This window comes from Rhinolophus hipposideros (genome assembly GCF_964194185.1).
Source record: "Rhinolophus hipposideros genome assembly, chromosome: 5".
Classification (NCBI taxonomy): domain Eukaryota; kingdom Metazoa; phylum Chordata; class Mammalia; order Chiroptera; family Rhinolophidae; genus Rhinolophus; species Rhinolophus hipposideros.
Genome location: NC_138051.1, coordinates 54,899,211 through 54,920,004, shown reverse-complemented (window position 1 = coordinate 54,920,004; position 20,794 = coordinate 54,899,211). Strand labels below are relative to the sequence as shown.

Sequence of the window (20,794 nt, the reverse complement as noted above, 5' to 3'; positions counted from 1 at the left end):
TAATCACCTCTCAGTGAAAGAAGTGGGAATACAAAATATTTGTTGAATTCATAAGTAATAAGAACGAATCAGAGAGATCTCTGCCATCAAACAGAGGGACTCAGTTACTAATTATAAGAATGTGTGGCTCATAGGATAGCTGACCTCACAGGCCATCAACTTCCCAAGCACATGAGGTAGAAACATGGATTCTAATAGCACATGGCTCTTCACTCTCTATGAGCCACGTTGCCAAACTTTGTAGCTGCACCACTTTCTTCCCCACTTTTGACCCTGTAACCATTGGGTTCTTCCCCTCCATTTTTACTCCAGTTAAGTCTACTCCCTCCCAAACCATAAAAATACTTAACATCGTGTAGCACTTTCTAAGTTTTACCTGGATGTGCCTGAATGACAGACGTAAGTAGGGCTTTTATAGCCACCGTCTGAAATGAGCAAAATGGAATCCTATGGGAAGGAACAGGCTAGAACTACCCCCAACAGTATGGGCAAATCTCAAACATAATATTTAGTTCAAGAGGCCAGACACAAAAGGGTACCACTGTGTGATTCCATTTGTGCAAAGTACAAAAACAGGTGAAGCTAGGTTAAGGTGTGAGCAGTAAATCCACCTTCTGGCCCGGGTATGACTAAAGGAGCTCCACAGGGACCTCTGGGGCTGCCATGTTGTTTCTTGATCTGGCTATAGTAACCTAGGTGTGTTCAGCTTGAGAAAACCCACTGAGCTCTACACATAAGACGTGTGATTTTTGTCTATGTATCTTATGCTTCAGTAGATTTTCTCTTTTTTAAATTAGCAGCAGGTAATACGAGGGCAATGAACGATCGGTTACATTGTTGATTAATGGCCTGGATGGATGAAAATTCAGGAATGCAGCCTGTGATCCACGTGCCAGGCTGCCTCACAAAGGATTCCCACTTGGATTCAAGGTTCCCCAACCCCAGACTAGACTCTACCTCCTCAAGAGTAAGACTGTTGGAACCTGAAGCCTGTGACCCAGCCACAGCACTCCTGTCTCCCAACAAAGGGCTGCGTTGAAGAAGGCAGTTATGTTTGTAAAAGAATGTAAATTTCCTTGTTAAATGACTAATTAAACTTTTAATTTAACTGTTATAAGCAATATATAAATATCAATTTAGACAATTAGTGAGCAAAACACCAGCACCACCAGCATTATGCAACAACCTGGGTCTGAGATGGGGGCATTTCTGTTTTCCATTAAGGCAAGAGTAGGCAGGCATGATCAGTTTAAAGGCTATTTCTGAATAACAACGACATTCCAATCAAGCTTTGGCAGCTCGGGACAATAATTGCATATCCACCAAGCTAATATTTCCAGAGGAATTCCCATGAGCCTGGCTAATTCACTGTCTTTGCTAATACTGCGCATGGCTTGCCTCGGCACATGTTCCTCCCCCCACCCCCAGGCACTCATCTCCACCTGCACACCTCTGATCCTGCCATTCTTCCAGGCCCAGTGGAAACCCTACGTGTCTCCTTCTTCTTGCTCACGAATATGGCCTCAGTTCTCATTGCCACTCATGTATTCAACAAACATCGATGTTATGTCCACTGAGCCAGCAGCACTGGCTGTGTAGAGAGGAGTCGGCGCCCTAACCTTGTTGCATTATTAACATTACGGACTCCTGGAGGTCAGGCCCTCCCAGGCGTCAGAGCAATTTGGGAATACAGTGGGAAGCAGGGTGAGTGCCACATAGCAGCGGCCTGAAAGCGGTCCTCATAAGGCAGACCGTGGAGGCAGCAGACGGCAGGAGTGGACTTTTCTATCAAAGGAACTTGGGTCCCAGCACCACCAGTGGCCAATGACACCCCCTCCGGCTGGAATGATGGCTTCTAGCTCAATGGAAGATGCCAAAGCCCCCCTAGTGCTGCTCACTCCCGCTTCTTACCTCTCCACACTCTTCCTACTCCCTTTTCTACCTTCTACAACCCTCTCTGCCTAGTAGGAAGGCAGGCACCTGATGAAGCACCAACCCTTAGCTGAACTCATTCAAAATGAAAAGATGATTACCTGAGGGAAATCCTAAGGGAGGGTTTTCTGATTGTGCAAGTGTCATAAACTGCACCAATACGATAAAGAAAGTTTTTTTCTTTTGAGCATAGGCCCTAAAATCGCATTTCATGTAGCCCATTACTATTCACAGGCCAAAACATTAAATAATGTGGACTAGACTACCAAGCTATATAACCCACCACCCCGCCCCCGTTTTTTGTTTTTTCCCCCCCATTTTCAAAAAGGAAACACTATTTCCTCCAAAGGAAACATTTAGCATCAGAAAGGATTATTTACACAAATACTATTTCACTTCTGAATGCTGTTTCCACTCTGGGCATGGCTGAGGTACCCAAGTAAATGGAATACTCAAATCTGCCCAACTGGAGCAATTTTAAGCAGGCATGGCAGTTTACATGTAGATATTCCATGTCACAGAATGTCCGTGTAGCAGCCATAACAATGAAAGGGTCAATTTACTTAACTAAACACCCAGGCCCCATAAGGACAGGGCACTCCCGAAACCCAGGCCAGCTCCTCTGAAAGTTCTCGCTTAGCAAAATCTCAAAGTGAGCCAGGAAAAACAATTTTTGCATGTGTACCAGAATCAAAGACTCATGACTTCTGGGAGTTAGAGGGACCTTAAATGTCATTTAATCCCAAGTCCCCAATGTTTCAGATGATAAAATCAACAACTAGAAAGAGACACGCTGTGGCAAGGTTACGCCTCAAACCAGAACCTAAGACCCCTGGCTCCCTTCTGTCCCTACTGACCTTAGAGAAAGGCAACACGAATAAGAAGTAAGAAAACCCCAAGAGGTTTTTCTCCTTCAGAAACCTGCTTTACCAATTCAAACATAAAGGTGACCAAGAAAGTGTACTTACAGCCAAGTCAAGCTGATTAATGAGAGCTGGAGCTGGTTTCTTGGGTACCTGGAAATGCTTAATCGCAAAACCCTGAGCTTCAACTCCTCTGCTACACTCCAATTTCTCAGAAAAACAAAAGCTGTTGTTGCACAATTTCTACTTGGCACCCAAACCTGAGCGACTGCACATTTAAAATAACATTCCATTCCACACTTCTGATTTGAGACTAGGTAATGAGATGACTGAAGAGAGAAAAGCAGGCAACATTATATGTGGTGACCAGAGAAAGACGGCATGGAACCACGATTAGGGGTCTGTGTACTTCTAACTCGCCCTGGCAGGGAGGACAGTGCAGATATTCATTCTTGCTGAGCCATGCTTTGGCATTTTAAAGAATGTCGTCAGGAGAGATTTGAGATTCTTGGAGGCAAACGTTCTGCTTGGGTGCTGGTAACCCACTGCAAGGCCATCTGTTCCCTGCCCCCCAATGCCCCTCCACTGACTTCCCCTCTTTTCTTTGTGATTGTAAGGGTGCGGCATCTGGGAGTTAAGCTTGGGCACATCTCATGATTAAAAGAAATAAAAAATACTGAGAAGTGCAAAACTCATAGCAAAATGCAGCTATGAAGGCAGCTCTCTCAAGCCACTAGGGAATTCAATATTCATTTGTTTTGCTAGACAGAATTCTTAACCATTCCTTAACACAGGAAATCTATTCAGTAGATACCACGGTGTGCTACTGTGAAATGACCTTCACCATTTTTCTATTAGCAAATTAAAAACAAAGCTCAGAGCCCACCGGCAAAGCCTGCCATCTGATGGGAACTGAAAACCAAGCACATTTTAGCAAGTTGAGGGGCAACAGGTTCATTTCAGCCCTTCATCCATTGCTACTGACTCCTGGGGTTCTCCTGGGAGATGAGGCCTTCATCTACTCCATACTACAGTCACCCTGCATCCCTCCTCTGATGTTTCTGCACAGGCCTACCGTTTAGGCCATCACAAGAGCTCATTTGCTGTAGCGCACTGAAAAGAGGGTCTGACACTGTGAGGAGAATCTGAAAAGATGAGATCTTAACAGCGATAGGTCAGGATTTAAAACCAAGGAGGAGACTGAAAAAGGTTTCCAGGAATTTCTAAAGAATGCTTTCTTTCCTTTTTCTCTGCTTTGGTCCATCTAAATATAGCCTGTTTTTTAACGATCAGAAAACGGCCAAGTTTAACTGAAATAAGTTCATTAGACAAGCAACCAACAATGATGTCACTACTTTCCTTTCTCTTGCTGTCTTTCCATCCCCTCCTCCCCCACACGCACTATAGACACATCAAGGTGTGTCTTCCCAGGTCAGTGAGATGGATTAGTTTCTCCACGCAGAAGATTTGAACAGCATGGCTACGGGTGAGAGCGGGATTGAGAGTGCAAAGAGCAGAGCTGGGTTGTTGACTGGCTGGGTCGCCTTGGGCAAGTTACTTACCCTCCTGTGCCTCAGTGTCCTGTCCGCAAAAGGGGAATGACAAGCACACAGTGGTTGTGTGGACTGAATGAGTAAGGTATGCAAAACACTCAGAACAGACTTTGCACAAGCTAAACACCTAAACATGTAAGCTTTAGTAGTTTCTAGTACTAGGACTTATGACAGTAAGTGATTAAGGTTGGGCTATCCCCAGGATCCTAGGGGCCCTGGGCACTGGCTTTCATTTATTCATTTTCAACCTGTATTATTGTTGTCTTCAAAAGGCAGATTTTTGTTTGTTGCTTTTTTTTTCTTTAAAGACTGTTTAAACAGTGAAGAAACTGCTGACTGGGGCACCTGCCGTGGGCTGTTGCCTACAAGCTGCCGACCACTGCTGGGCGGTGTGCTCTTTCCTTTGCTTCTGTTTGGTTCAGCCTGTTGACTAATGTCTCCCTGTGATTAAACTGGCTTTGGGTAGGGAAAGGAAAATGAGGTGTCTAGTGCCGGATGTTCTGGAGTGAATGGGGGCAAGTCCCACTACTCTAAGACGTGTCCAGCAGACTGTCCTACATCAATGAACGTGAAAGTCCTTAAAGTGTTAACCCTCCAATGCCTCTCCCTCCTGCACACTGGGTTTACACAGCACTGGTAGCTGGCCTCCATGACAATCCCCTTTAGAGGGTTGGAGGAGGATGCTGGACTCGGCCTGTGGCTGTTTTCTCACATGGTCAGCTACCTCCTACCTGCTTGGCCCTGCTTAGGGCAGGCTGGGCTTGTGGTCTTATCTCCTACGTACAAGGGCTATATTCCAGCCATTGCAATTCCCTCCTCAAAAGGGCACCCTGCTCCCACCTCCCCCAACCTGCCCATGGCCTCTCACACAAAGATGAACTTGTTATACACATGGAATGATCGATTTTAAAAAGTTGACGCTCCATTTTAAACATTTAAATTATAAATGGAATAGATACCATAGGATTTCTTTTTAAGTAATTTCCCCATAATTTCCCATTCCCTCCTCTGTTTACCTTCTCTCTTGGTCCAGATTTACCAACAATGGCGGACCCTCTACCAGCCCCCTCTAAAACACCCCACATAAGCCCACAGTTTAAGTAAACACAGGTGTTTGCTATCTAGACATAGTATCAAGAGATGCCCCTTACCCAACCCTTTCCAAACAGATTTCTGTCCCTAAGCTTCTCATGTACAGAATTTGGGGAGCCCTCCCCGCCTTACTATCTAGAAGATCAGTAGAGACCAAGGCTGTTGCTTTTTCATGATAACTATCTCCATTAGCAAAGGGACTTCTCCTTAGTGACTTAAGTCATGAGACCGAAATTAGAAGTCCAACTTCACTGGACGTACATCTTAGGAGAGCAGAGCTCATACCGTCTACGTCTCTCCCCTTTGCAGTGGGTGTCACAGGGCTTTCTAAGGCTTCTGTCCACACACCTACCTTGATGGTCTTCACCAGGTTGGCAGTGCTGTTGGCGACCTCCTTGGCTGACTGGACAAAGTGCCTCTTGGCTACCGGGTTGGCTGTCTTGGACGAGGCGATGCGGCAGGCGTTACACAAGGCTGAGGTGTGCTTAGCGACAATCGTGGCGGCTGACAGAACCTACAAGGCATGGAGCTGGGTTGGGGGCACCCCGTGCTTCAGTGCAGAGGGGTCTAGTTCAGAGGAGTCCACCCTGGTCCCGAGCCCTGGATTCCTCTTCAATTCCCACGTGCAGGGCCCATGTAATTACAAAATCAGTGTCTAGCTCTGCCACCCACAACATCTCTCCAAGAAAGGAGAAGGCAAGAATTATTAAACAAGAGAGAATAAACAGAGAAAAGGAAAGGAGAGCTGGTATGGTGGTGGAAGGGGGCTGGGCTCCAGACAGTCGGAAGGAAGATACAGTCAGCTATCCTTTGAAACCCCCCCACGAGGAAGTATTTGGTCCAGGGTCTAGGCCAGCACTACCCAACAGAAATACAGTGTGAACCACATATGTAATTTTCTAGTAGCCACATTAAAATAAGTAGAGAAACAAGAGAAATGAATTTAAATATACTTTATTAAACTTGATATATCCAAAATATTTCACCATGTAATCAACTGAATAATATTATTAATGAGATTGTACAATCTTTTCTTATCATATCACGTCTTCAAAATCCAGAGTGTATTTTACACTGCCAGCCCACCACAATTTGGACCAGCTACATTTTAAGTGTGTGACACATAGCCACATGCAGGCAGGCAGTGGAGACCACTTTGGAGAGTCCAGGTCTAGAGGAGTGAAATAAACATCAGGGGGGTGATAAGCTCCTGCCTCATCCACAGTGGGCTGTAGGCACCTTACGAAGGAGTTTGGCTCTGGAATCTTCCAGGCTGTACCCTGCAAACCAGACTGCTCTCTTGAACCTACTTTGCTGAGGCTGGTGACACCCCTTTGGCCTTAATTGGACAGGTAAGGAATCTTGGGTACACTAACGTCTTACAAACCAGCTGGGAACTGCTAGAGCTCCAGATCTTCCCTGCATCGCCTCCTTTACTTGGCTCCTTCTCCTGCCACAAGAGTGCTGGTCCCAGGGCGCATGACAGACATGCCTCTGATACCCCATGCAGGCCAGTTCTTGCTCCATTCAGCACATACCACTTCAGTAAGTGAACAGGACTCAAGGCCACTTGAGTATTAGAAGAGTCATGGAATGTCACGTACTGTCTAGTCCTAACACGTCTGTGGCTCCTGAATGCACTATGGACTCTGACCCGACTTGGAAACCTGGCGCACAACCATCATCTCTGTGAAGTCACCAGCGCCACCACTTCTGTGAAGTGACCTCGGACACCCCCTCAGAAAATTCATCACACCTTCCTCTGTGCGTCCCTGGCACTATCATCACAGCCCATCACTGTAGCTTCCAAACTTTATCCAACAGACTAAGAGCCAAAGGCCAAGGGGGCCAGGTCGTACTCACGCCGACCCTTCGTGCTGAGCACAGAACAAGCCCTCAGCGTGTGTGCTCTGCACTGAATGGAATCATGAGACTCCTGAGGAATCTCACGGTGATTAGTTTACTCCTGCAGTCTTCCAACATCCCATTTCAAAGCACCTACACATTTCCACTTTCACCACATTTTGCCATATCCCCCCAAATCATTATCTACAGCGCTGCATTTAGCTGGTTTTGCAAACTCTATAAGAACAGTATTCTTGACTGATTTCTCACACTCTCCCATAACCCATCTACAGATCTCATATCCTCACCCCATGGTTACCTGTGACGGGCTGCTGCCAGGATCCACCAGGTTCTGGCATGCCATCTGGATAGCCTGGTTAGCCCTGGCAAACTGGATGGGGTCCACAAGGCCCTGGTGGCCTGCCTGGCTGTTTGGATCAGAAATTCCGACAAGGTATGCAGCCTGGAAAGAGAGGAGAAAACCACAGCTCAAGTGCTGCGCTCCTAGATGCGCCTGTAGGGGCAATAGTCCTGCGGTGTACATGCAGCAGCCACGCTTGGGGGCTCCTTTAGTGCAAGTTGGTAAGGTAATCTCGTCAATAAGGGGTTAGGGATGGACAGGTGAATGCCAGTTTGGGCCAGGGACATATCAGCCCAAGTTTGCTACAGGCTTCTGGGAACAAACTGGGAGCAAAGTCTCCTTCTTCTTAAGAAAGCCTCAAGAAGCTTTTATGTGGGGCACGAACAAAGCTGGATGCAGCTTGATTCCTTCTGGCAATCATTATGGCTACAGCCTCAGCATGATGCTCTCTGGCCGGCAGGTGGGAGAGGCAGAAGAAAGTGTGTGCAGACAACCCTACAGCCTGCCCTACACAACACTAACAACACCTGCTTATTATTTAGGCCAGTATTTCTAATAATAAGACAAATGAGGAAGATGGCTCAGGGGAAAAGAAAAGGCAGTGTTAGTATTTGGTCTCTAAGAGGACAAGAGTCTATGAGAGGTCTTCTTTTTAAACCCTCTGGGTGTGTTAGCTCCGTAACAGGGAGAAAATGAATCTGTGAGCAGGACTGTTAACCTTAATTCATTTCCACTGAGATTTGAGGGACAGGATAAGGAAGGGTAGATAATTTCATCCCGCAAACTAGGGATGTTTTTCTTTGGTTTAGTAAAATCTGCTAGGCTCAAAGTCATTTTCAAATGATAAATCCTTCAAGGCAAATGTTGACATTCTTGAAGCTTCAGTCACAGGAGCCCAATAATTATTGGAAACACACAGGACAGTAGAAGAAGAGCTAGGAATATGCCTGATCATGTTTCTGCATGATGGCATCTCATTTGTTCTCCCTCTGATGCTAGAAAGATTATGACTAAGATTTTTACAATTCTAAAACCTCAGAGAGAATGTGAATTATGTAATGACTATTTCCCCCACCTCCACCCCCCCCCCCAACAATTCATCTGTAACAATGACCTTAAAAAAGAAAAAAGCCAGCTGGCCTCTGAACCCTCGTGTTGGGTCTGCACTGATCAGGGTGTCTCACTGTCCTTCCCAGGCTGCTCTGCTCCTGGGGGGAAACGTAGCTGATGTTTTGTCTAAATGCCCAGCCAGCACAGGAGCCACCATCTTTTCCATAGTTTCTGTGGTAGAAGGTGAATAAGGAGCTGAAGTTGGAGTCCCCCCCTATGCCTCTCACAGGGATCTAGTACTCTTAGTAACCACCATCTGACACAGGACACAGGCAGCACCGCAGGACCAACCAGCCCCTTACCTGAGCTGCCGCCTCTGTCAGCCCACAGAGAGCCTTGGATGCAATCCCCACACACTCCCCAAAGGCAGGGAGGTCCCCAGTCTTGGCATTCTGTGAAATCCCTGCCATCGACTCGCCCAGAACCTGCAAAACAACCAGCAATATTTTCCAACCAGCATTCCTTCACACCACAGGTAAAGGGGTTACACTTCCAACTGTAACATTCAAGGCTTAATTTACAATATTTGCCATTATTTTCCTTTACTTGTATTAGGAAGAGATTCAAGAGACATATCGTGTTTGTTGCATAAAGAGAAATGAATAATGAAAGCATAAACTTTTTACCCAAAAGTTATCTATGTCTCAAGGAGATAGAGTTAATGTATTCAGATCAATAAAGTAAAATCAATACAGGGCATCCCATGGGTGAATGGCCTGAAATGTAACTGTTCCCAGAATAAAAATTCAGACATATCCACTGAGTTGTAGATGAAGTCATATCCAGAAAGCAGAAGATACACTCTTCCTGATATTATTCATTTACTTATTGACAGCAAAATGTAGATGTTTTTAAGAAGTATATATAAATAGATAATCTGAACACTAATAAGGGTGTTTCCTAACTTTTCTAAGAATTTCCTCTTATTTTGAAAATCGTCGGTATACGACTCTTCTTTCTTCCGAGGTCTTTAAATGAATAGCTAAAAGGGATTTTATAATTTAGAATCCAACCCAGAGAGGTCAAGCACCCTGTACAAGTTCACAGAGAAAGTCACGGGCAGAGGCAGGACACCTGCCTCTTATCTGGTGTTCTATCTTCTACTATGTTTCCCCCGAAAATAAGACCTAGCTGGACAATCAGCTGTAATGCATCTTTTGGAGCAAAAATTAATATAAGACCCAGTCTTATATAAGACCCGGTATTATATTATATTATATTGTATTATACCCGGTCTTATATTAAAATAAGACCGGGTCTTATATTAATTTTTGCTCCAAAAGATGCATTAGAGCTGATTGTCTTGCTAGGTCTTATTTTCAGGGAAACATAGTAGGGGTCTCATAAGAACCTAGAAGGTTCTACTTTCCAGGGTCACAGATGGTGGAACTGAAGGCTGTTCAAAACATCCCTTTGGAGAGACTGTGGGATTGCTAAGTCTAGAACCCAGAGCAGAGCTCTTTATCTGTCAGTAAGCCATCTTGGATGGGGGAGAAAAAGAAATTCCCTAAAATTGCTTAGCTATACAAAACAATCCAGTTTACCTAAGGAATTGCAAAGCAAAGAAGTTAGAGAGTATTTTTATGTGCAGTATTTTCATCTCCCTAGCCCTGTACCCTTCTTCGGCCCTAAGTATGTAAAACATATGTATCCTCCTCTTAGACAATCCATAATTCCATAAATGATGCTGGAGAGAGAGTGCAAACTCTAGTCTTTGCCCAGAGTATGCCCTCCTGATATCACCAACACAGATGTCTCCCCAAAGCTAATGCAGTGATGGCTGCGAACATGCACTCGTGCTCCAAGTACAAAGCCGACTGCAACTGCTCAATATCCACTTATCTCACTTGCATTTCATTTGGACCTGATTTTGAGGCATTCTCAAAAACATCAATATTATTACCATAGGTCAATATTTCTCAACCTTTTAAAAAATTGTTATTGCTCCACTAATACGTCTTTTTATAGTATTTTCCCCCTAATTGCCACAGACAACAAATTAAATACTAAGAAATAAGATTTTGTTCAGTAAGGTTAAGAATGGGGGGGGGGTACACAAACCATTGTATTATCTTAAATTTTCCTACCCCCTAGAAGCACCCCCCATTTTTCACTCCCCCTGCGAACGCATGCCATGGATAGATGGCAAAAAGAATGCACAAGAGGTCTCACAAGAGGTCTCGTCTAAGCCAAGATCACTGAAGGGCTTTCCCCAGCAGTTCAATCCCAGGTGAAGAGAATACATGATTCGATTCACAGTAAGACCCATCTGCGATTGGGTATAAGCAGTGGTTCCCAAGGTGTGGCTCCTGGACTGCATGGGCAGGACCTGGGAACTTGTCAGAAATGCACAATCTCAGTTCCACCTCAGATCTATTGAATCAGAAACTCATGGTTGGGGCCCACCAATCTCTGTCTAACAAGACCCTTAGGTGACTCTGATGCGTGGTCACGTTAGAGAAGCACCTGAGCCAAGGGCTCCACAACAAGGCTTCATGATATGTGTAGCTTCACAGAGTGGCCACAGACAGATGTACACACAGCATGTCTAGATTGTTCCCCACACTGAAGAGCGATGTTAAGAGCATAGACAGGCTTACCTTGGAGTTTTCCATCACACTCTCAATGCAGTCAAAGTAAGAGAGGTCACTAACAGGTTCATTAGGATTGCCCAACATCCCCTTCACAGTCTAGAGACGGAGAACACAAAAAGCAAGGCAGGTGTTACAGAACAAGATAAATTCATCATAAAAGACCGACGATGAACTTCCCCTCCATAACCAGGATTCTGGTCACGATCACTCATTTATCTGGATTCTTGAAAGGAATTTAGATCAGAGTATTCATGAGTTCAGATTTCCTGCTAAAAACACAACACTGGGGGGTGGGGGAACTGTGTCTGAGGTTAGCTTTGACAGAAAGGAGAATCTCTGGGTTTCAGTTTTGAAGGAGAAGTATAGTATCTACAGAAGGGGGAGATTTTTCTTTCAAAGAAATTTGAAAGTCAATGCAAGGCAACATATTCATGGTAAATGAGTACAGTTTCTCTTCTGGAAAACTCCAAGAGGTTTAAATTTCAAGGACACACTAACTCACTTCTTCATGATTAGTAGAATCCTCAGTTTTCAACTCTTGAACATTTTAATGGGTGGGCATGAAAGAATAACTCCCCAAAACCGCCCACTGGGATGGTTTATTTTTTTAATTTAAACAGTATATAAAATGTTCACTCTTGCTTAGGTCCCCATCAAGGAATTGGGTAAGGGGCTTGCCCCTTCTGTGTTTGTCTCCACTCCACTGAAAACCATCGCTAGCTTTCATATTGTAATGACCTTCGAAGATCACTTACAAGGAAGGAAAGTCTGGGGATATAGCCATTCAACTTCCTCCCAATTGAGTGAGAATGTACATGTGGATGGCAGCCTTTGGGGCACAGCCAACAGAAAGACAAGGTCAATTGAGTTACAAAGTGTTGGGGGGGAAGTAATGGTGGAAACTGCTAAGTTACTCAAAGATCTAAGGAAAAGAGGGCAGCATGAAGAAGGAGCTCATTTCATTGAAAAACCTCCTCCCACTCCTTGCATAATCAAAATTGCTTTCAACAATGCTGAAATAGTCATAATTTTGGCAACCAAGGAAACCATTAAGGGACAGAGTATTTGCACCTAGGCCAACAGAGCTCATTTACATCAACAGCTCACATATCATTTATATCTGCAAATGTGAACAGACCAGAATACGGCAGTAATTCATCCAAGGCCGGAAACCCTCTCCATTGTTTTCAGACCGTTTCAGTCCCATGGTAACCAGCCTCTTCTCACTTCCAGCTGTGCACAATGGCCTATTGCCATCCTCAGACCGGGCCTCAATCAAACCCTTCAGAAGGTGCGATTAACCCCCACCCCTTCTGGCATGGTAGTTATTCCCACCATGACAGACCCATGCTAATCATCCAGAAGACTAAACTCAATATCTACAGAGATACTCATTTGGCTGTTTTAATATAACCTACATTGGTTAGAACTGCTTTACATACAAGTAGGCACATTGATTTTATGTTTACCCACATACATTCTATGGGCTTAAATGGATTTTAAATTACAAATAAACTGTAAGTGTGAATATAAATGGAAAAAGCACTGTTCTAGGCCACTAAGGACCCCACAGGCCCTTTGATCGTATAGTACTAAGTGGGTTTCATCTTATGTGCCCCCTAGGTGTTACAAAATAAAATGTACAGGGAAATCTTTTTTACTCAAAAAACCCCTCAATCCCAGGTTCTCCCTAATGCACCAGAATAATCTCTCCCAAACTTTTCAGGTAGAGATGGCTCCTCTTCAGCCTACCCCGAGGACCACATGCCTCTTCTTGTTTGAAATAAAGACTCCTTTAACAAAATAACTGTCATCCTAGTGGAAAAAGGGGAAGCAAGGATGATAATCCCACCAAATCTAATCTTTCTTCAGTTCCTTCCCACTCGGGTTGGAACTTTGGCCTCAACAGTCTTCCAGGAAGATAAAATGCAAGGACCAAGGAGACGGAATTGACCCTGAGGGAAAGGACAGACAGACACACACACTCTAAGATCTTCAGCACCTGCCCAGGGACCTACCTCCAGCTCCCGCAAGGCATTGTCACACTCTTTCTGGCCAGGAGCTTGCTGGGTACACAGAGTGATGAGTTGATTGATGCTCTCTGTCACGGCTCTGTGACAGAAACAGAAAAGGAGGGGGGTATTTTGCTTTGAAAGATCAACAGTAATTTCCCCAACAACGCCTTGCAGGTTCACTAAAAATACAACTAATTCACTGTATAGCCTGGGGTCCCCAGGAGAGCTGTGCTATAAGGCGCTGAACAACCAAAACTAAACCACATCCGGGGAAGGTAATGAGAATCCTTACCTTGCTTCTGATTATTCTTTTGCTTTACCCTTAAAGGGTACTAAAAGTTCTCTTAAGAACCTATGACTCTTTTAAAATATATTCATAAGAAAGAGTTTGCAACACTGTTGCAAATAGCAAAGAGATCATATTAACACTGTGTTCAATATCCTTCATTAGCAGCCCATACAGAGTAAGATTACTGGAACAAGGCTATTTTGGATTGCCTTTATGTAGTTTGGAATATTTTGTATATTTTTAGATACAGTGATGTATAGTAAGCTGTGCCTATGATTTTAAAATACCTACTTTCCATTAAATTCTACATGATCGACTGGTGCCTAAAAGCTACCTCCAAATTCTTTAAAATAGTTATTTTCTAGGAAACAACAACAACAAAAATAAGACCAAAAAAAAAAGAGAAAAAAGAAAAAAACCCAAAATGGTTATCTTTTTTGTTACTACTAATAAGAATTAATTAGAGACCCTTGGATGATTTTACATGTGTTTCTAGTCTTCTTAGGACTTAAAAGGCTGTCCAGATATTTTTTTCAAGGATTGGAAGTCCAATTATTTTAGCAGCATTTGTTTAAAAGTCTATCATTTCTCCATAGACAATCAATTGGCCATGTTTGTGTAGGTCTACTTCTGGACTCTATTTTATTCCGTTGACCTGTGTCTAACCTTTCACCAACCCTTCTAACCATACCACTTTGATTTCTATAGATTTATATTAAGTCTTAAAATTGAATACTCTTGTGTTTTATAAATGAAAAAAAACAACACAAAAAACAGAGAGGTGAGATAATTCCCTACAGGGAAGCTATGAGTCAGGACTTAAATCCATGCCTATCTGACTCAAAACACTTTTCTGCAAGGTCAGAACTGGTCCACACTTCTGGCAGCGCCCTGCATTCTACTCAGTTACGAATGACTACAACTAGCGGACAACTGAAAACCTAGCGGACAACTGAAAACAAAAACAAAATGGGCACATATGCCTGTTAATCGTTAACACTGCCTAATGTAAGAGACGCCTCATTTTATTAGTTTACATGGCTTTGCAGCTTCCCACAGAATATCAAATTAGATGGAAAATTATATTGCTAACGTACAAAGGCAATCGGCTTAATTATTTGATGAGGCAGTACTGCTTTGAATTTTAAATTCAACTGGGGTGATGGGAAGAAGAAAAACATTCCTGAACTCAAGAAAGAATCTCAAAATAGTTTTTGCAATACTGATTCTAGTGATTCATTTATTTAGGGGGAAAGTGGTGAATTTTTTAAGGTCGTTGGGGAGCACTGTGTCCTCCATGGCGTAAAGCAAAACCAGAACCACTGAGATGGCAGGACAATCTCTAGTCCCGACCACCTTGGGGGGTGCACCCATGATGTAGTCGCTAGAAGTGTCCCTCAGAAAGCCCAGCACTGTGTTGTGTGGTCACCTTCAAGACACACTTCTGAGTGGACAGGATGGCATGTGTCAACATGACAAAAGGTAGAGAATGCCCTCAGTTGTGATGACATGATCATATAAAGAACACCTCCACATGCTCTCCATGTAGCTTATTTCTTTCAATGTTTCCTGTTTATCTGTATTTTTTAAAAACCTAGTTTTTATGTGAAGATTTTTCCACTAACAACTAATTGTTTACAGTTGGTGAATCCAGAGAATGAAGCATGGTTCATTGCCCTATTCTTTTAACTATTGTGTAGATGTGAAAATTTTTCAAATAAAAACTTGGGGTTAAAAAAAAAACACAACCCAAGAGAGTAAGAGTTTGTAGTTAGATAATCCATGAAAGTGCCAACACAAGCACTGCATGTCTGAATGAGTCACTTGGCTAATAGTGATCCATGACTAAGAAGCATTATTTAAGTATCATTTATTCCCGTGATTCATTTTTAGAGTCTGGATTACCTAGCCAAGTAATAAACTAAGTGGCCCAGAGGCAAATGTTTATATAGATTTGACAATGAAAAATAATATTTTTATGTTTCAAACTACAGCAGTTATTTACAAGAGCAATGGTTTGGAGGCAATCCAAATAGGCAATGATAAAGGGTTGACTAAATAAACGTACAGTCCACAACAGAATTCTGGGCAGCCATTAAAAGCCATAATGCATAGCATATTCCTAACATCATAAAAGAATATTTATGACACACAATTAAGTAAAATTTACAAAACAGTATAAACAGTATGAGCCCACAACTGTGAAAATAAATATATAAAAATGTTAACAGTGATTTCATATTTAAGAAAAAGATTTTCATACATCTGATGAAAATTATGAATTAATCAACTTATATTATGATTTTTAAAAATGACCAAAATTAGTAGCATTCTGCCTCTCTTCTTTATCAATCCAAATTGGCCCTGAACAGTATTTCTTTTCCCACAATTTTTAAAATGATCAAAGCTCTATAAGTTTATTTTATAAACTTAAAAAAGTTAAGTGACCATAATTCCACCATCTAGAGATAACATTTTCTTGGATTTTATTCTTTATTTAAGCATATCTAACCAGTTTCAGTTTCTAAAGAGTTGGGATCTCCAACCTCAGAAGTTTAAAAAGGCTTTCTAACCTACAAATCGTTTTGTGTTTAGAGATACTAAATTGATTGAACTGAAGTTTGGGAGCTCTAGTGAGAAATTTTAACTAGACATGAAACTGAGCCAGGGGTGAGAGGAAAAAAAAAATCAACCAATTTGTGCTTTGGATTATGTATTAAGCACAAATTATCTAATATGGAGCTTGGAGGGAAAATAGCAGTATCAGACATTTCCCTTCCTCAAAGGAGGAGGTACTTAGGGAGGGAGTAAACAGCAAAATACAATCCATCTGTAGTATTTCCTGGGTCCTGCTATGCATAGACTTGGGGATTATAAAAAATACTATTTAAGTCTCTCTAGGACAGCAAGGTGCTTGCAGTCCAGTTGGAGAAGCAAGACAATGAACAGAAAAGACACAAAGAAGGTGAGCCAAACCAAGCAGTGATGGGGGTATGACACAGAGAGGGTGCAATGGATCCTGAACCTCTATGAGAGGCCAAATGCATGTCGGACTCATAGGGAGCATGGAAGAACATTCCATTAAGGCCTTGACAGTGGGCATGGGTTCTGCACGGAAAGGAGCGCTCAACGTGGACTAGAGTCATGCCTGAACGAGACTCTGATTTGGATAAAGGGAAGAGAACATTCTAGAGGAGATCAACAGACAGAAGGTCCAGTTTACATTTTTCTATTTTATAGCTTCAAGTGCTGCTTGCTGGGTCCTCCTTTTTCACAGTCTCTGAGACAGGAGAAAGGCTGCCCAATAGGCACCGTAAACCAGATGGGAGACAGGGAAGAGAAGCCACCTGCAAGGTCCCTAGGGAGTGCCCTCTGGGGACCAGAAAGCAGCTTAAAGAAAACACAGCCTGGGATGGGTTGGATGCTGACATCTATATGTGTGAAGTGTTTTTGACTCAGGAGTCCTGGCCCGGGTGACTGTGGTGTGAACAGCTGCTCAGGGGAAGTGCTCCGAGGAAGGATATGCCCTCTTTCTTGCAACGGCAAACTGGTTTTTCATTTCCTTGGCTGAGGCCTGGGAGCCTCAGAGCAGCCCTGGGCAGGGAAAATGCTGATAAATGGTTGACAAAGGGTCTCCAGCTCCATCCAATTCATCAGAAAAGAGCCAGAGCCCACCTATTGCACAGGAAGAAGGTGAACAAGCCAGATACTCAACAGAAAATGACTTCCTCCCCGCTAGGCATCAGACACCAAGGGACCGGCTTCCTCAAATGTACCTGGGCTCAGAGGCAGAATGAAGAGCAGAGGAAAAAGACACACTCTGTGTACTGCTGTTTCAGAGGCACACTTTTTGCCCAAAGAGGAAGGATCACGGAGCCCACCAAGAACAAGGGACTCGAGTCTGCTGACACAGGAGCAGGGCAGGGCCAAGCTGATCCAGGTCTGGGTTCCCCACAGTGGCACCCCTGGGGTCTTTGGGGACATCCATATGAAGGCAGGGATTGGCTGTCTCAAGAATGGTGAGGGCTGTGGGACTGAAAAGGAGGTCAATGACCATCAGATCCCTGCTGCTTAACGCCAAGGGCACTCGGGTGCAGGGCTGTTGTGAGGCCCAGGTGTCTTATGCTCTCTTTGTGTGCCACCTGCCCAAACTCCACCAGTGCCCTCTCTGTCTTATTCAGTGTGTGCCCAGCACCCAGCATCGATTGACCTTATCCCATGTCTGACATGTGATAAAAATATATGTAAGGAACAAATGAAATAACAAGAGAATAAATGCACCCCGAGCTTTACCTCTCAAGAGGAAGCTGCCTGACTCACCGGAACTACTGGGAGCTTTGTTGGGAAACCACACCAGGGAGTACAGCTTGCTTGTCAGCATGTGCCAAGAAGCCAGGAGGAATGTGCCAGCATCTTCTTGCAACAGTTTCATCCCGATAAAATCATTTCACGTGATGATTTTTAAGTGTTTACTTGGCTATAAGCCATCAGGCTAGGAACTCCTGTCAACTGCTGAAAGCCAGGACAGAGGCAAAGACAGGTTTTTCACCTAAGTCTCTAGGTCCTTTCTTAACTGTCACCACCAGGGGGCCTTCAGATACCCTCAGAGCCATGACACCAGCAACATTCCTTCCAGGTCTCTGTTTCCTTCCTTCTCTGGCTTTCAAAACGCCAATTAATACTCTCCCCTTCTTCCCACAATTTAAGACAGTGAATAACACAATCTAAGTTGGAAATTATAATTCTGAAATGATGCAAAAAAATTGAAGCTAATGAAAAACATCTGAGTTCAGATACCTGGAAACGTCGGTTGCCTTATCCCAAGGTTCTTTGTAGGAAAAAAAGGCAATCAAGACAGGGTTTGTATCAGAAACAGGTGCTCCACACCACACATGTCACCCCAGCCCCCAGTCCACTCCCACCCGGGAGGGCACTTGCTTACTGGAACAATCACAAAACAAAGCTTAAGATGGAAGTGGGGAGATGTGAGCATATTTTTCCAAGCTCCCAGTGGCTCTGGCTATTGTTTAAAGCTAAAGTATATATTTGGGAATAAATGAAGAAACCCAAGGGTTTTTAGAGGAATTGCCCTGATCTGTGTAATCCATCCCCTCCAAAATAACAGAACAAGCCAAAAGGGAACCAAAGACAGGTTTTAATCATTAGTACCATGACATCTTATGTATTGAGAACGGTGACGAACTTCAGGATGAGTAGTACACACCCCCATTTTGCAGATGGAAAAGTTTAGATGGTTTGGATGACGTGACCAGTGTAGCCTAGTTAGTCAAGTTTTAACGCCTGGACTAGAATAGGAACAGCCGTCGAGCTCTCAGGAGAAAAAACAAATAAGTAAACAAACAAAACCAAGCTTAAAAACAATTGTAAATTTTAAGCTGTGCTTTTTACACATCACTAATCTGCACCTTTGAAAAGTTTCCAATTATGCTCTGTATCCTATTTGCCCTACATTTAATCTTTCACTACTGTCAGCTTTCCTACATATAAAGGGATGTCAAGTAACGCCAAGAAAACATGCCTGTACCACCACAGAAACATAAAATGCCCTATCCATTCAGGTCAGGAAAATGAATGTGAAATTGTTAATATAAGATTTTCCTGGGCTGTCACTACAGTTTCTCCATGTTACCAGCATTCAGTCACTAGTTATTGCCCTAAATTGCCCCAGTGGCCCTGGAGCAAAAATCGTATTGTATTACCCACTTCCTTGGGTGAAAACAGCAGGAAAGAAGAACCACGACAGCATCCAAAACTCAGATTCATGTTTGAATATATTTCCAAAAACGATTTACGTCCCCTGCCACCCCCTTCATCCTAAACCAGAACCCTTCTACATGGGACAAATTGAACAGGTTTAAAGCCATCTAAGTAACACTGCCATCAGGCAGGGCATAAGTGCTCAAGAAATGCTGAACGGCTAACTGAGTATCAGTTTCTGTTTTATACTTTTCAGTATTTTCTGATTTCCTTTCCAATGAGCATATTTTACTTTCATAATCTGAGAGATAGAACACTACTTTAAAAACTACATTTAATCCATAATATTTACAAATCACTGCGGGGGGGCGGGGCTTAGTCTAAGCAAGTCCGACTGAAAAGGCTAGAGGAGAAGACAGACATCTTCAGTGGGGAAAGCACATGAAAATGAACCTGTTTCATAAAACATCAGTGTCTCTGACAATGAAAGGACAGCACCAATTCTTTGCTCAGCACAAGAAGCAGAAGGCCAGGCCTATCTTTCAAACACTGACACTGTTATCAACCCATGAAAGCCCATTTTGTTCTACTCTTACCTTGCAGCGGCAGCGAGGAGATTTTTCGCGTTGGGGGCTCCTGGATCTACAGAGAGAGACTTGGCAGCTAACAACAGCTTGCTGGATGCCATAGAGATATTCTTGAGGTTCCCTATCACCTGGATCTGGTCTTCTTTGGTCTAGAAGGTGAAAAGGAGCCAGAGGAATTAGGGGTGCTCCATTTCTCCAAGGAAGCGTTCAGAGAGCTAGGAGTAGCATCTTGCAATGGAAGCAAGTAATCTCTATAGACTGCATTAAGCCCAATTAGTTTGCAGATGCCTCATTTGTTGAGACACTGACCAGTGTCTACCCTTCCCCAAACAGATACCCAGACCAAGAGTCACAAAACAGGACAGAAATCCATCCCCAAGTGGGTCAGCCAAAAGCTGTGCTATCTTACAAGTGGAGGCATTAAAAGGAGGCGGAGGGAGGAAGAAAGAGAGTGACAGAGAGAGAGAGAATGCACGCACGCGCGCACAATACACAGACCAGCCACCATCTCAGTGTCCTGCTCAACAATGCTGGAGTTGTCAAGGAGCTCGAACATCTCAGCCTGGCACAAAGGACCAGCACTGTCTCCATATTCAGAGCTGACTGCATCCCAGAAGTTCCTGACTCGGGAGAGGACACATTTCTCACCTGGCTTGCCATTGAGAAACAACCCTTTGTAGATAACAGAGTAAGAAACAGCCCAGGTCTCCTCGGGGAGTTCACAGGAGGTCAGGAAAAAACAGCGCTGCAAGCTGACACCAGACTGGTCATGCTCCCTTGTTTTACACAAGGGGTTTATCTGTTCGTCTGAAGGAGGTAATTTTTAATCCTTTGA

At 43.6% G+C, this 20,794-nt stretch overlaps 1 protein-coding gene across 9 annotated transcripts in view; it reads right to left on the bottom strand.

Moving 5' to 3' along the window:
* Positions 1 to 20,794, bottom strand: part of TLN2 (talin 2) — a 410,032-nt gene that overhangs the window by 82,700 nt on the left and 306,538 nt on the right. For 7 of the 9 annotated variants that reach the window (XM_081049585.1, XM_081049591.1, XM_081049589.1 and 4 more), the window contains 6 exons: positions 19,969 to 20,108; positions 13,369 to 13,462; positions 11,357 to 11,446; positions 9,059 to 9,181; positions 7,605 to 7,748; positions 5,793 to 5,954 (listed from right to left, as the gene is read on the bottom strand). In XM_081049585.1, coding sequence (XP_080905711.1) covers positions 5,793 to 5,954; positions 7,605 to 7,748; positions 9,059 to 9,181; positions 11,357 to 11,446; positions 13,369 to 13,462; positions 19,969 to 20,108 — 753 coding nt within the window. Of the gene's footprint in view, positions 1 to 2,900; positions 3,003 to 5,792; positions 5,955 to 7,604; positions 7,749 to 9,058; positions 9,182 to 11,356; positions 11,447 to 13,368; positions 13,463 to 19,968; positions 20,109 to 20,794 lie in introns of those variants that run through there. The other 2 variants (XM_081049592.1, XM_081049593.1) reach the window with 2 other exon arrangements.